The sequence below is a fragment of the Chinchilla lanigera genome, unplaced genomic scaffold (assembly GCF_000276665.1).
Source record: "Chinchilla lanigera isolate Chin_1 unplaced genomic scaffold, ChiLan1.0 scaffold00083, whole genome shotgun sequence".
Taxonomy (NCBI): domain Eukaryota; kingdom Metazoa; phylum Chordata; class Mammalia; order Rodentia; family Chinchillidae; genus Chinchilla; species Chinchilla lanigera.
The window spans coordinates 3,429,439-3,445,787 of record NW_004955484.1 but is presented as its reverse complement, the minus strand read 5'-3'; the positions used below and the strand labels follow the sequence as shown (position 1 = coordinate 3,445,787).

The 16,349-nt window shown below is 57.9% G+C and overlaps 1 protein-coding gene across 3 annotated transcripts; it reads left to right on the top strand.

Moving 5' to 3' along the window:
- Positions 1-358: 358 nt before the first annotated feature.
- Mtss1l (metastasis suppressor 1-like) lies at positions 359-16,314 on the top strand (the record flags this gene model as incomplete). 3 transcript variants are annotated; one of them, XM_013503868.1, is given in 14 exon segments in its annotated part: positions 359-420; positions 512-585; positions 1,238-1,322; positions 1,390-1,481; positions 1,741-1,815; positions 2,110-2,118; positions 2,986-3,143; positions 3,421-3,528; positions 4,385-4,482; positions 5,912-6,134; positions 11,956-12,030; positions 12,367-12,543; positions 12,718-12,883; positions 13,025-16,314. In XM_013503868.1, coding segments are annotated over 14 exon segments (2,190 nt in total), but the record flags the coding sequence as incomplete, so codon positions are not given.
- Between the last annotated feature and the right edge of the window lie 35 nt (positions 16,315-16,349).

The window sequence follows — 16,349 nt, the reverse complement described above, 5'->3', positions numbered from 1 at the left end:
TCGCTGACTGACCAGCAGGACAGACTTCCTGTCCGCCAAGGTGGGAGGGATGAGCCAAGAGTTCAAGCCTCCCTCATGCTTGGACCTCTCTCCTCCCAGAGAGTACAGGAACATCCTGTCCCCTAGGCCATGGCCACTCTCAGAAATTGCCCCGAAACCTAACAGAACACACCTATAATCCCAGCACTCAGGAAGCTGAGGCAGGAGGATCTTGATGAGTTCGGGACCAGTCTGAGCTACGTAGCAAAATCCTTTCTCAAAAAAACAAGAACAAAGAAAGTGCCCCAAGTGTGGACAGCATGTAGGAAGTACAGCACCCCTCAAAAATATCTCACTTCCTCTCCCCACTGCCTGGCAGAGCTCCTACCCCATCTGGGAGGACTTCAACTCCAAGGCCACCAAGCTGCATTCCCAGTTGAGGTGAGACTGTACAGCGCCCCCCGCTGGGGAGGGGTGGGCAGAGGAGGAGCCCTCACCCACTGACCAGCCTCCCAACTGCACGTCTCCCCAGGACCACCGTGCTGGCTGCTGTGGCCTTCCTGGATGCCTTCCAGAAAGTGGCTGACATGGCCACCAACACCCGAGGTGGGGCGGCGCACGGCTGGCCAGCGCTGTGCGGGGTGGGTGGGCAGTGGCCAGGCTGAGGGGGGCATGGGCCAGGGAAAGGAGCCCCGGCCCCGAGTGGAGACCTTGGGTTCTGCTCCCTGACGGACTGGGCTGGTTGTGGAGACAGTGAGCCCCTCGTCACAAGAGGTATGCGAGCAGGAGTGGTGAGTGAGGGCAGGGATGTGCTGGGGTGGGGGCTTCCTTTTGTGCTGGTGACTCCTCAGCAGTTGTTCACCCTTCTCTACCGTGAGTGTCTGGCCTTTTCTCACTCATCTCCAGTTCCTGGGGACCTGGGCTCCTGGTCCTTGGAGTGGTGAGAACCCCTGGCAGGCACGTGCAGACGCCCTCACGCCCACGTCTGGGCACACCTGGAGGGGCTCCCTTGGGCAGCCGTCGGGGCGGGACTCTCCCAGCTGGGGCAGAGGCGGGGCTCCGTCCTAGCCAGCAGGGCGCGCGGCTGCCCGAAGCTGGGATGGTGGGGCACTGGTTCCGGTGTACCAGATCAGGGCCCTGCAGGATGGAGATGCGGTGGGGCCCCTTGCGGCCGAAGAGCCGGCATGCCCCCTTGTGGCGGCAGAGGGGACTGCGGAGGCCCTGGGCCCAAGCCCACGCTGTGCCCTTGACTTGGCAGGGGCCACGCGGGACATTGGCTCGGCGCTCACGCGCATGTGCATGCGCCACCGCAGCATCGAGACCAAGCTGCGGCAGTTCACCAAGTGAGTAGGCGCGGCGGGGGCCCCGAGACCCCCCTCTGCGCAGCCTGACCCCAGCTCCCGCCCACAGTGCGCTGCTGGAGAGCCTCATCAACCCGCTGCAGGAGCGCATCGAGGACTGGAAGAAGTCGGCCAACCAGCTGGACAAGGACCACGCAAAAGGTGGGACAGGACCTCGCCGGTCCCCCCGCCCACCCCCACGGGACTCCTGTGGCGGCCTCTTGCTTGTTATTGTTGGTGTTTGTATTTTGTTTTTTGAGAGTTTCTCGCCATGCAGTTCAGGCTGGCCTTGAGCTCACTTTGTAGTCCAGGCTGGACTCCAATTCACAGCGATCTTCCCACCTCAGCCTCCTGAGGGCTGGGATTACAGGCCTGCGCCACCACGCCCAGCCTTACAGTCTCTCCTTTACCCGCTGCACAGAGTACAAACGAGCCCGGCACGAGATCAAGAAGAAGTCATCAGACACTCTGAAGCTGCAGAAGAAAGCGCGCAAAGGTAGAGCCCAGAGCACCCCACCACAGCCCAGCCCCGTGGGCCCCACTCGAGCCCCCACTGCCTGGTGGGCACCTCCAGAGGAGCCCTGTCCCCCACACGGACCTCCAGCCCGCCGGGTGGGACCAAGGGAGCCGCCTGTCCCAGCCCAGCCCTGGCCCTCCTTCGGGAGGCAGCAGGCCCCCCAGGCCCAGGCCCCACCCGACCCCAGGAGTGGCACTGTCCATCCGGCTGTCTTTCACACATTCTTTCTCTCTCTGTCTCTCCTCCTCTCTTCCTCCCACATCCTTCCTGTAGAGCTACTTGGTAAGTCAAACGTCCGTCCCTCCAGCTGCTCCTCCTGTCCTTGTTGCATTTGTCTGTCTTCCCCCAGCTCAGGGCTATTGGAAGGACCCTCTCCAGGCCAAGGAGGAGCGAGGAAGGTGGTCTGTGCACCGAGGGAGGGGCCTGGGCCACAGTCCCCCGGGGCCCCTGGGGCCCCGGCCAGGGATGAGTCCCAGGCCAGTGCTGGGTCAGTCTGCCAGGCCAGGAGGGGCTGGGGGGTTGGGCCGGGCGGACTGGGGCACCCTGTCCCCGCCAGGCCAGCCGGCTCCTTATCTGTTACTTCCTGCCTCCCCTCACCGTTGCCTCCACGTCATCCTCTTGCCTCTCTCTGTCTCTCTCGCTGCTTCTTCGTGTCGCTGTCGTGTCCTTGTGCACTGCTCCCCAAGCTCCGTGGGGGCCACGCCAGAACCCCTCATCCCATTCCCCAGGCCCTGCTCTGAGCTGCCCTGACTCCTGCACCTCCTGGGGGCCTGGCCTACAGCTGAGCTTTTGCTCTGCCTCCACGTCCCTTCCCTGTGCCTGTGAGGCAGGGGGGCCTATCCTGGGACAGCGAGGGCCTCCTGGGCAGTGGAGGCCTCCATGGCCTCCGCATGGCTGGCCCGGCCCACCCCAGATCCTGTGGCTTTGCAACGTGGGTGTCTTCCCTGTGTGTGTGTCTGTCTGTCCTCTCTGCCTGCTCTGCTGGGACCAGCCCCTCCACTAGCCCCACAGCCCACCTTCCCCAGTCCCCCTAGTGCCCGTGGTAGTGCCCAGCCCCACGGCCAGGGGCACCACTGTGGCGGCCGGCACCCTGGGTGCAGCAGACCGGGCCGACGTCCCCAGCACGGCGTCTCCTCCACACCCCCTCAGGGAAAGGAGACCTGCAGCCCCAGCTGGACAGTGCCCTGCAGGACGTCAATGACATGTACCTACTGCTGGAGGAGACGGAAAAGCAGGCGGTGCGCCGGGCCCTGATTGAGGAGCGAGGCCGCTTCTGTACCTTCATCACTTTCCTGCAGCCTGTGGTGGTGGGTCCCCGGGGATCAGAGGCCCCAGCAGGGAGGGCGAGGCCCAGGGGAGACCTCTTGACCTCCAGGGACACTAGTCTGTGATCCCTGACTAGTTATATCCAGTGCCACATGTCCAAGATCGGGTCTTACAGTTGGTCGTGCGCTGCTTTGGTCTGGATGGGTGTCTGGCCAGCCCTGGGGACACCGTTAGCTGGGCAGGGTGAGGGGAGAGACCTGAGCAGGTTGGGCAGCAAGTAGGCGACAGGGCCATCGGTTCTTCTGGCTGCTTCCTCAGAACGGCGAGCTGACCATGCTAGGAGAGATCACCCACCTGCAGGGCATCATTGACGACCTGGTGGTGCTGACCGCGGAACCCCACAAGCTGCCTCCCGCCAGCGAGCAGGTGCAGTGAGCCCTGGAGCCGAGGGCGGGGGGCAAGGGGGTCCCACCCTCAGCAGGGGTCCATAGAGGAGAGAAGGGCACAGCATTTGGAGTGGCACATGGGAGAAGAGACCAGATCCCTTCTGGCAGCCACTGTGGGGGTTAGGGGTGACTGCCCAGGGCCTAGCAGAGGTCTCGGGTGAGAGCAGATGGGTGGACATCCCAGATCAGATTCCTGGGGCTTGGCCCTTGCAAACCTGCTGATGTCTGGCTGCCGCCCACACACAGAAACCCTGTCACCTACCCTAGACCCAAGCATACCTGTCTACTTCTCCTGTCCCCTGCTCCCGCTGCACAGCCCGAGTGGCATTGCACTTGCAGGCACTTCCTGTGTGCCCAGTACCTTGCTGAGCCCTCTCCATGGGGCAGCTCATTGAAGCCTCTTGACGGTGCCCTAAGACGAGAGCAGTTGGCCTCAGTTCACGGGAGAAAATGGAGAGTAATGATTAGACGCTCTCGTGTCCTGGTTCCTCTGCCAGTGACTGTGTCCTCTGGAATCCCTGCTTCTCTTGTGTCCCCTGCCTGACCTGAGCTGGGCTCAGAGTCCCCGAACTCTTGCTCTGTGTGAGCTAAAGGGGCTCAGAGAAGACAGCATCCTGGTGTGTGCAGTGTGTGTGTGTGTGTGTGTGTCCTGCTTCCCACCCCAGGAAGGAGCTTGCATCAACAGAGGCTGGGGGAGAGGCTGGAGATGCTTAAGGTGGGGGAACAGAGGCAGCCGGCCTTACCAGCTTGCTGAGGGGCCCCAGAAAACCCTTAAGGCTCTCTGCAGGTGAGAGGCTGCCTCTAGTCCAGTGACCCGCATCCGTGTCCCTGTGCAGGTAATCAAGGACCTGAAGGGCTCAGACTACAGCTGGTCCTACCAGACCCCGCCCTCGTCACCCAGCAGCTCCAGCTCCCGGAAGTCCAGCATGTGCAGGTTGGTCGGTGGAGGGCTCACGCATGGGAGGGGTAACCCCAGGAGGCACTAGGCAAACACCCAGCAAAGCTGCATCAGGACTGCTTCTGGTCCCAGAGTCCATGCAACTTCCCAGCACCTGAGGAACTTCCAGGTGCACAGGGGACACCGACCCGGTCATCTGTCCCCGGAGTGCTGCTGGAGCACACGTTTGTTGGCAGAAAAGAGGGGACAGTAGCTTCAGTTCCAGAGCGTGAACTCTGTGCCGGGTGCCACACGTTTTCTTCACTGAATCCTAGCACCACTGTCGGACATAGTGTTTTCTCCGTGTCACAGAGTGGGAAACTGAAGCACAAGGTCCTAGCATGTAACCGCTGGACGCTCCCAGGCCTGGGACAGAGTGGGGTGATAGTAAGAAACCAAGATCAGGGAAGCGTGCAGAGGTGTCTGGGAACTGGTGCTGAAGTCACGAGGTAAAGGCCCCTCCAGTCTGGCTGCTTCCTGGAGCTGGAGCCACCACAAGCTCCAGCCCTGGCCTGGCCTGGCTCCTGAGGTCTCAGAGCTGGGGAAAGGCCCAGGAGCTCACCCGGCCACCAGTGTGGCTCAAGATGGGGCATCTACCCTCAAGCTGGCACTGCAGCCAGATCTGGAGCAGACGTTTACAAATCACGGCTCCGGGCAGGGAGGGCAGCGGGCACAGAGCAGGTTACTGCCAGAGAGGCCCCTCTAGCTGGCCACCGGGGCTTGGGAGAAGCTAGACCCAGCAGTCACTTCCTTCCTCAGGCGGCTGGAGCCTCATACAACCCTGAGTGGGTGGCCGTCCCAGGAAGGATTGTTGATTTCAGGGTAACCCATGGTGAAGGACAGGGTCAGGAGACTCCAGCATCACACTCAGGCAGAAGGCAACCTTCCCTGCCAGGAAATGGTCCAGGGCAGAAATGGCTGTTCAGAGGAGAGGGTCTGAGCCACGGAGCGCTGGGTACTCAGCAGGGGAAGGCAGGGATGAGGAGGGTGGTGGGTTCAGGACCCTCCCAGGGGACCACCTCCATGCTCAGAGCTGGATGCCCACCTCCGACTGGCAGAGTTTGGAAATGACCACACTTGTGTCACTTGATTTGTGTTGTTGGATGCCTGCTGACTCGGTTTCCCCATTGTTACAAATGTTCTGATGGCACAGGAAAGGCACAGGGACTGTCTCATCCTGGGCATGCCCTGCCAGTGGCTCCCCAGCACTGGGGATCTCAAAGGACACGGCTGGGTGTCCCCTGCTCCAGCCCAGCCCAACCCAGCCCCCCTGTGGTCCCTGGGCCTCAGGACCTCGCGGTCTGACATTCTCTTTTCCTTCCTTTGCCCCTCACCTCTCTCCCACCCTCGTCTGTCACCCTCCCCTCCACACACGCCCCTGTGTCTCCCTGCCTGGCCACTGTGCCCTCCTGCTTCACTCCCTCAGCGCCCCCAGCAGCAGTAGCAGTGCCAAGGGTGGCGGAGCCCCGTGGCCTGGGGGTGCCCAAACATACTCACCCAGTTCCACCTGTCGCTACCGCAGCCTGGCGCAGCCAGCCACGGCCACCACCCGCCTCTCCAGTGTCTCCTCGCACGACTCCGGCTTCGTCTCCCAGGACGCCACCTACTCCAAGCCCCCCTCGCCCATGCCTTCAGACATCACCAGCCAGGTGAGGGGACGTCAGGGTGACCCCCTGGGGTGGGGTGCAGCAGCCCCGGGCACTTCACAGGCGAGGCTCCTAGGGCTGTTGAGACTAGTCCCAGGGCTGCTGTTCTGTTCTGTCCCATACTGATACCAAGTGCCATCTCTTAGCTTTTTTGTTGGAGACCAAGGTCTCACTCAATAATTCATGCTGTCCTTAAACTCACTATGTAGCCCAGCCTGGCCTCTAACTCACAGCAATCCTCCTGTCTCAGCCTCCCAGGTGCTGGGATCATAGGCGTGTACCACCATGCCTGGCAGTCTGTTTGCTTTTAGACTCACTATGTAATTAGGTTTTAAATGAGTCTTATAAACAGCATATGGCTGGATTTTCTTGTTTCATCCAAGCTAGTGATACCATGTCATGCACACTCGTATGTGCGCGCGTGCGTGGGTATGATACTGGCGATAGAACCCAAGGCCTCACATATGCTAGACACCCCCAGAGCTATGTCCCCAGCCCCAGCTATTGTCTCTGTATTCGCACTTTTATTCTGTTGCTGGGATTCCATGAAGTGTATGTCACACCATCTCATTCTTTCTGTGTCTCTAATTCATAGTTTTAATGTCCTTGTCTCTCCGTACTACATCCTGGCTAAGTTGTCTTCCAGTCTACTTGTTCTCTACTTTGCTATTTGCCCGCTAAGGGTTTTTTCTTTTAATTGTTTAGTCTGAGATAATTTTGGACTTCTAGAAAAGTCACAGCAAGAGTCCCGAGACCCTACAGTCCCTGCAGATACACTCCCTTGCAGTCTCCTGCGGTGTTGACGTCTTAGGTAACAATTCTGAAAACCAGGAAACTAGTGCTGACACAGCATTAATAAATGATCCAGACTTGTTTCACATTTTGCAAGTTTCCCGTCTGCTGTCTTTATCTGGTCCAGGAGCCTATACAGAATCCTACATTGCATTTAGTTTTTGTGTCATGATTCTCCTGTCTTACGAGTTCCTTGGCCCCATCCTCCTTCCTTTCATAACTTTGAAGTTTTGAGGTGCTGGCCAGGTATTTCGTTTTGTCTTTCTTGAGTCAGGGTCTTGTTATACAGTTCGGGCTGGCCCTGAACTCACCAAGTTTCCCAGCTGGCCCCAAACTTGCACCAGTCCTCCTGCATCAGCGTCCCAGGTGCTGGGATTACAGGTGTGTGCCGCCACACCCAGCTTGGTCAGGTATTTTGCGGAATGCCTCTCAGTTGGGGTTGATCAGGCCCTTGCCACGCGGAATGAGAGGTCAGTCATTCGCAGTACCACAGAAGTGCCGCTGTGTGCTCCTTGGCACGTCAGATGAGCCGCATGCTGGGTCTCAGGCCTGGTGACACCATGGTCCTTGACAAGGTGGTGTCTGCCAGGCTTCGCCTGGGTAGGGTCCTAAGCCTTCCCTTTGTCATTAATCACGTATCTTTAGGGAGGTGCTTTAAACTCCAAATATCCTATTCTTCATCAGACTTTAGCATCCATCAATGGTCCTTGCCTGTGACTATAGTGACGTGCCTATTTCTGACATTCCTCCTGCAATTATTAAGTTTAATTCTGCTGTAAAAATACCTCTCCTTGCTCATTTATTTATGTAGTCAATTACTTATTTATACCAGTATGGATTCATAAATATTTCCTTGATTCTATGGGCTATAAATCCATTACCACTGAATCTCTTAAGATCTCCCCTATTGATGTATCCTGTACACAAAGAGAGGTAAATGTGTCCTAAGGGTACAGCTCCACAACTGTGTGCAAACCGACCACACCCGTGTAACCAGCACCTACAACAAGACAAGTCGTGTTCGCCCTGAAGCCCCCGTAGTCTCCCAGTCACTGCTGTACCCGAGGATAACCACTGTGCGGACTAGATTAGTTCTGCCTTTCTGACTTTTAACTTTTATGTAATCCGTTTCATGCAATAATGTACTTGTTCGTTGTCGCACACGTATACGTGTGGAGTCACACAGTAGGTCCCCTTTATGTCTGGCTTCGCTTCTTCGGCACTGTGTTATGAGTCATCTGCTGTACATGGCGATATGCGTCGCTCTCATCCTGCGTCACTCTCTAGTGTATGAGTAGAGTCCACCCAGCCCTTCTGTATTTGATGGACACTGGCTGGTTCTGGTTTAAGGGCTGTGGTGGAGCTGACGGTGCTGTGAACATCCTAGCATATCTGCGTACCTAGACGGGGGTTGCTGAGTCCCGGAGGTACACATGGTTGGGTTTAGATACCAGCAGACAGTTTTCCCAGGTGGCCACACCAGTTCACCCTGTTGGCAAGGTTAGCACAGATGATTGCTATGCCGCATCCTCCCCAGCGCTCAAGATTGTACATCTCTTCCATGTCCGCAGCCTGTGCTTTGATTTTGCATGACCTTCGTGATAACGAGATGGAATGTCTTTTTGTACCAGCAAAGTCCATTTGAATATCCTTCACAAAGGTCCTGTTCCATCTTTTCTTCATTATTTTCTTTGAAACTGTGTTTTTCCTAATGATTTATAGTACTCTTTATATGTTTAGATCCAAATCCCTCATCAGATATCTCCTCTTGTTCTGTGGGGATGTTTTCATCCTTTTAATGGGACCTTTTCATGGCTAGTTCTGAAGTCCCTAGTCCAGTTTATCCGTTACAGTATTTAAATTGTTTATGCTGTTGGTGTCCTGCTTGAAATATTTTTTCATATTCCCAAGTCATAAAGATGTTTTCCTCTAGAAAGCCATTTTCTTTTTACCTTTTTGTGTTTTTCATTTAGATCTGCAGCTTATCTGGAATTGATTGGTTGGCTGGTTGTGTATGGTATGAAGTAGGGGTGGCTCTGTGTGGGTCCTGATTAACCTAGAACAATCTACCAAAAAGACCCTTTATTGTAGCCCCTTCCATCTGCCTTCACAAAATACCTTAAACAACAGGAATGTATTTTTTACAGTTCTAAACACTCAGAAGACCAGGATCAAGGCCCCAGCAGATTCGGTGTCTGCTGAGAGACTGTTTTTGGCTTCCCAGAGGGCGCCATCTTGCTGTGTCCTCACGTGGTGGGAGGGGCAGGTGAGCTCCATCCGGCCTCACTTACGCAGGCACCCGTCCCATTCGTGACGGCTCCGCCCAGCCTCCTAATGCCATTGTCTTGGGTGTCCGGGTGTCAACACGTGAACTTTGAAGGACGCAAACATCTGGACCACAGCAGCAGCAGCAGCATTTCCGTGTGCTACACAAGGGTCAAGGGTCTGGGTGTGTCCAGCTGGCTGTCCAGCCGGCTGACGGGTCTGTCCTTGTGCCAACTCTACCTCTGAATGGTTGTGACTTTGCAGGAAATCTTGACATTGGCTAATGAAAGTCCTCCAACCATATCATTCTCCAGCATCACCTTTTCTATAGTTGGCCCTTTACTTTTTCGTACAGATTTTAAGATTACCTCATCAGTTTCCACCAAAAACAACAAAACAGAAAACCCTGGGATTTTGACTGAGATTACATATTTCTTCATTTGTTTAGACCTTAAATTCTCTCAATAATGTTTTGTGGTTTTTACATAAAGTTCTTGTACATCATTCTGTTTTTTCCAGGTATTTAGTATATGTTGTCATTATAAATTATGTCTTTTCACACGCCTGTAATCCCAGCACTCAGAAAGCTGAGGCAGGAGGATCAGCATGAGTTTGAGACCAGCCTGAGCTACATAGTAAGTTTAAGGCCAGCCTGAACTGCATAGGGAGACCCTGTCTCAAAAAGACGTAAATAAATAAATAAATAAATAAATAAGTAAATAAATAATTACACCTTTGTTAGCTGCTGGTCTTTAGAAATACAGTTGATTTTCTTTTTTTCTCTTTTTTTTGAGACAAGGTCTCACTATCTAGTTCAGGCTGACCTCGAACTCATAGCAATCCTCCTGCCTCAGTGTTCCGAGTGCTGGGATTACAGGCATGCGCCACCACTCCTGGCTTACAATTGATTTTTTTTCTGGCCTTGTATCTAATAACTTCCTTAAAGTCCACTTACTAATTCTGATCATTTATAGTTTGTTTCAAATAGCTGTGTAATTGCAGGCAGTGACTGTCTTATCTCTTCCTTTCCGGGGCTTCTGCTTTTCTTTCTTTTCATGCTTTACTGCACTGGCTAAGACTTCCAGTGCTGAACAGAAGTGCCGAGAGTGGGTGTCTGTCTTTTTCTCAACCTAAGAGAGAAAAATATCAATATTCGTGCAGATAGTCTCTGTCAGATTAAGGATATTCCTTTCTATTCCTGATGCTTCCGAGTTGTCTTGAGCATTTTGGTTTTTGGTTTTCATGAATGGCTGTTGAACTTTTCTACTGACTTCTCCAAATTTCTTTTCCCATTGAATTTTTTTTTATTTTTTTAACAATCATACTGTTAGCAGCCTGAGAGGGTTACTTCCTCCAAGTCTTCACCTTGGCGCTTCGTTCCCTTTGATTTTGGTGATCGTGTTACTGGCTCTGCGGTTTCTTGTGCTACCAGTCAATCAGACAGAGCACCTTGGCGCAGGAACAAGGCTTTTATTCTATGTTCAAGCACGAGGGGGAACGCTGAGGGACAGGAGCCCCGCTGACCAAAAGGACGAAAATGCACAGCTTTCGTGGCATCCGTGGGTAGGCAGGGCCTGGTCTCTTGATGTCACTCATAGAGGTGGCCGCGCGTAGAGGTGACACATGTCCCATATGTCTCCACCCGGAGGTGTGCTTGTTACTATGCTGGTTTGATGAAGGTAACTAGAGGTTACTTCAGGGAGGATTCTACACATGTGTCTGCTGCACACCACCTGGAATGTACCCCTTATCTTCCGGCAAGGTTCCTAATTGGGTTTGCAGTGGGGCAGATCACCTGCCTCTGTGGCTTTGTTTTGATTGACCTTGGCTCTGGCTTCTTGGTATCTCTGCTAACCACGTAGTGTTCGAAGGCCGAGCTGATTACCCGTCCTGGTGTCCTAACCTCCTAGCCTTGAAGACCGATCCAGTGTCTATGTCTGTTAGCCCCAGAAGCTCCAGGGCTGGCCTCGCTGCCTCCATGGGGGCTCACTGCAGTCTGTAGGAAAGCTGGGGCTCTAAATCAGGGGCGAGAGCGGGGTGCTGCCGGTCCCCTCCCCGCTGCCCCGGCTTAGGTTGCTCATCACAGGCGAGCGCTTCACTCGGCTCCATCTCTGACCACAGGCCGGAGTCGGCATCTGCCCTGGAAGCCAGCCACGTGGCTCTGTCTCCGCCTTTGTCTCCTTCCTTTATTCTTTTCCCTTGTGTGGAGTGGAAGGCCGTGCGGGACACCTCGTCCCCCACTGGGGACTTTCCCACTCACGCTCAGCCAGGCCTAACTGGGGGCGCCTGCCCGCTTCTCCTTCGAGTCCACAGCCGCCCTGGCTCTCCGGCAGCTCTTTGCCGCCCTCCCTCGCTGGACTCTCTCCCCCCTAACCACTGAGCTCTTGTGCCCGGGTGGCCACGTCCTGCCTGCAGCTGTCTGTGTGTGGCTCCAGGCCTGACCTGACCAGCTCCAGCCTCGTAAACACGGTTCTTGCCCTCGGGCACCCATGCAAAACCGGCAGCTCCGCTGGGACTCCGCACGCCTCGCCTGCCACACGCAGGCCGTCGGCGGCAAGTTCTCAGGATGTGCAGCTCCTGGACTGTGCTGTTGGCTGGGCAGTGCCACCGAGGCACCCTGGGCCGCTGCCTTCTGCCACGCTGCTGTTGGTGGCCGTGGCCCGTGGGGGACGCGTGCATGCGGCGCTGTGACCACAACTGTTGTCTCCTCTCCTCCCTGCCCCCGCCGGCCCCTGTCTGCAACCACCTGCTCGCCTCTGCATGGCAGAAGTCCTCCAGCTCTGCGTCCTCCGAGGCTTCAGAAACCTGCCAGTCTGTTAGCGAGTGCAGCTCCCCCACCTCGGTCAGTGCTCCCGGGCCCAGGACTGTCACCAGCTGTTCACCCTGTGCCCTCCCAACCTGAGGTTGTCACCGCAGGGAGGGCCTAGGTTCAGCCAGAGAGCTGTGTGCACCTGGCACCTGTCTCTACCAGAGGAGCTGCCTGGCACCAGCCGCTGCCACTTCCCTCCTGGGACGCCCTGTCCCGTCCTGGGCCTGGTGGGATGGAGGGGTCACACCCACCCTTTGGGCTCTGGTCTTGTCCATGATTGCAAGCCGGAGCCCCCTTCCAGACCTGGATATCCTTGGCCACCGGCAGCAAGGCCAAGGGTCCTCCTGACCTGCCTGCCACACCTCACAGGACTGGACCAAGGCCGGCCCCCATGAGCAGCCCTCAGGCACCACCCTGCAGCGGAGGAAGGACCGAGTGGAGCTCCTCCGAGACACAGAGCCAGGGCCTGCTGGCATAGGCCCCCTGGGCCCCGGTGCGGAGGAGACACCGCGACCCCGGATGTCCCCTGCCACCATCGCAGCCAAGGTAGGCAGCCAGCTCCTGGGGTAGCCTCCCCAGCCCACCCCTTGGCTCCAGGGTCAGTAGCAGGAGTCCCAGCAAGTGGTCCCCAGCGCCGTCCCCAGCCACCTTGGCGGTGACCAGGGAGAGTGGCTGAGGATGTGGGGTGTGAGGCTTCAGTCTGCTCTTTCTCACCCCCAGCACGGGGAGGAGGTGTCCCCCGCAGCTAGCGATCTGGCCATGGTACTGACCCGCGGCCTGAGCCTGGAGCACCAGAAGAGCAGCCGGGACTCACTGCAATATTCCAGCGGCTACAGCACACAGACCACCACGCCCTCATGCTCCGAGGACACCATCCCCTCCCAAGGTGGGCTCTGCAGCCTGCGCCGCCAGGGGCAGCTGGGACTGAGCATGCAGTTGGGCCCTGTCCTTCCTTCTCTGTGTCCCCCGAGGGGTGGGGACTCAGGCAGCACCCAGACCCCAGGCCCACCACATCCTATATCCCTAGGCTCTGACTATGACTGCTATTCCGTGAACGGTGATGCAGATAGCGAGGGCCCCCAGGAGTTTGACAAGTCGTCCACCATCCCGCGCAACAGCAACATCGCCCAGAACTACCGCCGCCTCATCCAGACCAAGCGCCCGGCCTCCACCGCCGGGCTGCCCACCGCCGGGCTGCCCACCGCCACAGGCCTGCCCTCCGGCGCACCCCCTGGCGTGGCCACCATCCGCCGCACGCCCTCCACCAAGCCGACTGTGCGCCGCGCTCTGTCCAGCGCCGGCCCCATCCCCATCCGGCCGCCCATCGTCCCAGTGAAGACACCCACAGTGCCCGACTCCCCTGGCTATGTGGGGCCTACGCGGGCAGGCAGCGAGGAGTGCGTGTTCTACACAGACGAGGCCGCCTCGCCCCTGGCCCCGGACCTTGCCAAGGCCTCCCCGAAAAGGCTGAGCCTGCCCAACACAGCGTGGGGAAGCCCGTCCCCCGAGGCGGCCGGCTACCCTGGGGCAGGGACCAGGCTGGCGGCGGAGGACGAGGAGGAGCAGCAGCTGGCCGCCAACAGGCATAGCCTGGTGGAGAAGCTTGGGGAGCTGGTGGCTGGCGCCCATGCCCTGGGCGAGGGCCAGTTCCCCTTCCCCACCGCCCTGTCAGCCACCCCCACCGAGGAGACGCCCACCCCACCTCCTGCTGCCACCAGTGACCCTCCAGCCGAAGATATGCTGGTGGCCATCCGGCGCGGGGTCCGGCTCCGCAGGACCGTCACCAACGACAGGTCGGCGCCCCGCATCTTATGATAGTGCCAACCTCCCCGCCCTGCATGGCCCTGGTGCAAGCAGGTGGCCTTGGTCTGTGAGCAGCGGCCACACAGAGCACAGGTACAGCGAGAGTGAGAGCAGCACCAGGGAGGAGGCAAAGCCACTTTACAGGAAAACGCACCCGGGCTGGGTCTCAGTCTCAGCTTTTAACAGGAAGTGACTTTCACATATCTCGCCGAGACGGAGCCTGCAGGCCTCGAGCTGGTTTTGGAGTCAGTTTTATACTTTCCTTGCCTACTCTGCTCCTGTCGTCCTCCCTGCAGGCCCTGCCTTTTCCAAACTCCAGCGAGTCCACAAAGGCCGGGCCAGGCCAGCCTCCCCTTGCCATCCTGGCCCCACCTGGCCTGGGGTCCACAACTCAGCTCCCCATGCCCACTGCTACCTGGGGTCACGGTGCCCCGGCTCTGCCTTGAATGCTGAGACCCTCCTCGCCCTGCCTGCACCCCCCACCCCTGCCCTCTCTGCCTCTCCTGGGGCCCTCTCCCCCTGGGGGACAGGGTGGCTGTGAGGGCCGGCGTCCAGGGAGCTGGGGTACCTAATTGTCGAGGTGAGGGTGCGCGGGGCAGTGTCGGGAGGCTAGGCCTCCCGTGGGGGAGGGAGCCCAGGGTCTAAGCAGAGTCAGGGGCCCTTGTAGGGGAACCGGGGGCCTTCCTGGGCCCTCACCCACGAGGAGTCGGTGAGCACACAGGGGGCACAGCGCAGCAGGGCGAGGAGTCCACAGGCCCCTGAGGTCACCTGGCCAGCACAGGGCTGTCTCACTTGTGGCGTTCTCACCTGAGCACATTGAGACTTCTAACTGGTGACCCTTTGGAGTCGCAGTTTCAGCCACCTTTGCGGTGGGGCTGGAGCCATAGAGGATTGGGGAGGGGGGTATTTTATGAGTCTAATAAAATGGAGCTGACCCCAGACAAGGACTTTGTGTGGGGCAAGCTGGTGGTACAGGGTGTGTGTCTTCGAGTGCCTGAGATGGAGGGGTCCCACAGTGGCCCTCTGGGCCTGTGGCAGGAGGAGAAGGGCAGGATTGGCTCCCCCAAAGCCGGGGGGAGGATGTGTAGCTGTCCAGTGTAGCCGCAAGAAGGCTGGAGAGGGCAGGGCTGGGGCCGCTCTGGGCTCGGCTGCTGCGGTGTGAGGGAGCTGCAGGCCTGCAGTGGGGAGCGAGCCTGGGGAGATCGGCTTTGACTCTCTGTCGCCAGAGGAGATGCTATCCCAGGATAGTCCCCACGGCAGGCCTGGGCCTGGGCCAGAGCCAGTAGTGGGAGCCAGGTAGAGGAGTGGGACACCCTCCTCCTCCATGGCCCGGGTCAGGCCGGGTGTGAGCAGGTAAAAGCACGTGCGCCTAGGGCGAGTGGAGGGATGCCAGGTGGTCCGCGGTCTGCGGGAAAGCAACAGGGCCCCGAGGGTGGTGTCTCCCTGGGCCAGGAGAGCCGCTTGCCTTGGTCTGGCCCAAGGGAGTCGGGGCCGCCCGGACTTGCACTTGTGGGCATTCTTGTACAGGGCGGCCAGGTGGGTCCGGGCACCTAGGACGATGCCTCTGTGCACATGGACCCTCCTGGTGGCCCCCGAGGACTGCTAGAGACGGGTCCATGCAGGTCTGAGGAGCCGAGCACCTCGCTCTCCAAGCTGGACCAGCACCAGGGCCCCAGGAGAGCAGGTGACCAGGTTGGGGTGCCCTGGGGTAGAATTTCTACCCCACCCCACCCCCAAGGATTTTCCTGGGCAGCAGATGGAAGGGGATGCAGGACGGGGGAGGGGACAGGGTGCTGGACAGCAGGGTGGGTGGGGAGGCATGGCCTCTGCACTGGGAATGCAGGTGGGTCCTAGGGTTCCCTTTGAGGAAGAGCTCGCTGCCACCGGGGTGTGTCGCGGGGGTGGTCACCGTGGCTCCCCACCCTGATGGGTAGGGAGGCTGAAGCCTTCCCAGGGAGGCGGGGCAGGGTGGAGCCCACCCTCCTGCGGCCCCTCCCCTCCGAGCCCCTAGCTGTACATACTCCATCCCTCGTCTGTCCCGTGACTGCCCCGCCACCTCCTGTCATGTAGTGACCACCTCGTAGGCCTGCCCCCTTGGGATCCGAGCCAACCATCCCATGTCACGAACTTTGGTTTGGGGGGCTTCTTGACATTCGTTTTATTTTTCATTTTGTACAGAGAAATATTCTTTTCAAAAGCGTCTTTTGACTGAAGTAACTTTTCTGGTGCTGTTGTTAACTTGTTCCTTTTTTTTTTTTTTTTTTTAATTTATTTCCCCACCCCAGGCTGCCCCTCCTGGTTCCGACTCACCCCTTTCCTCCCCGACCCCACTCCACCACACCCCTTCATCCCATCTGGACCATTTTGTTTCTTTTCTTTCTGTCTGTTTTTGGATAAATTCTCTCTTCCCCGCCCTCTTCACTCCATCCTCCCCTTGATTTAAATAGTCACTGCTACAAGTAACAAATGCACTGTGAAGATTCCAGTATTAATAAAGTTGTACTGTAATTAACACCCCTGCCTCCGCCTGCCTTCCCTGCCCCCTTCGT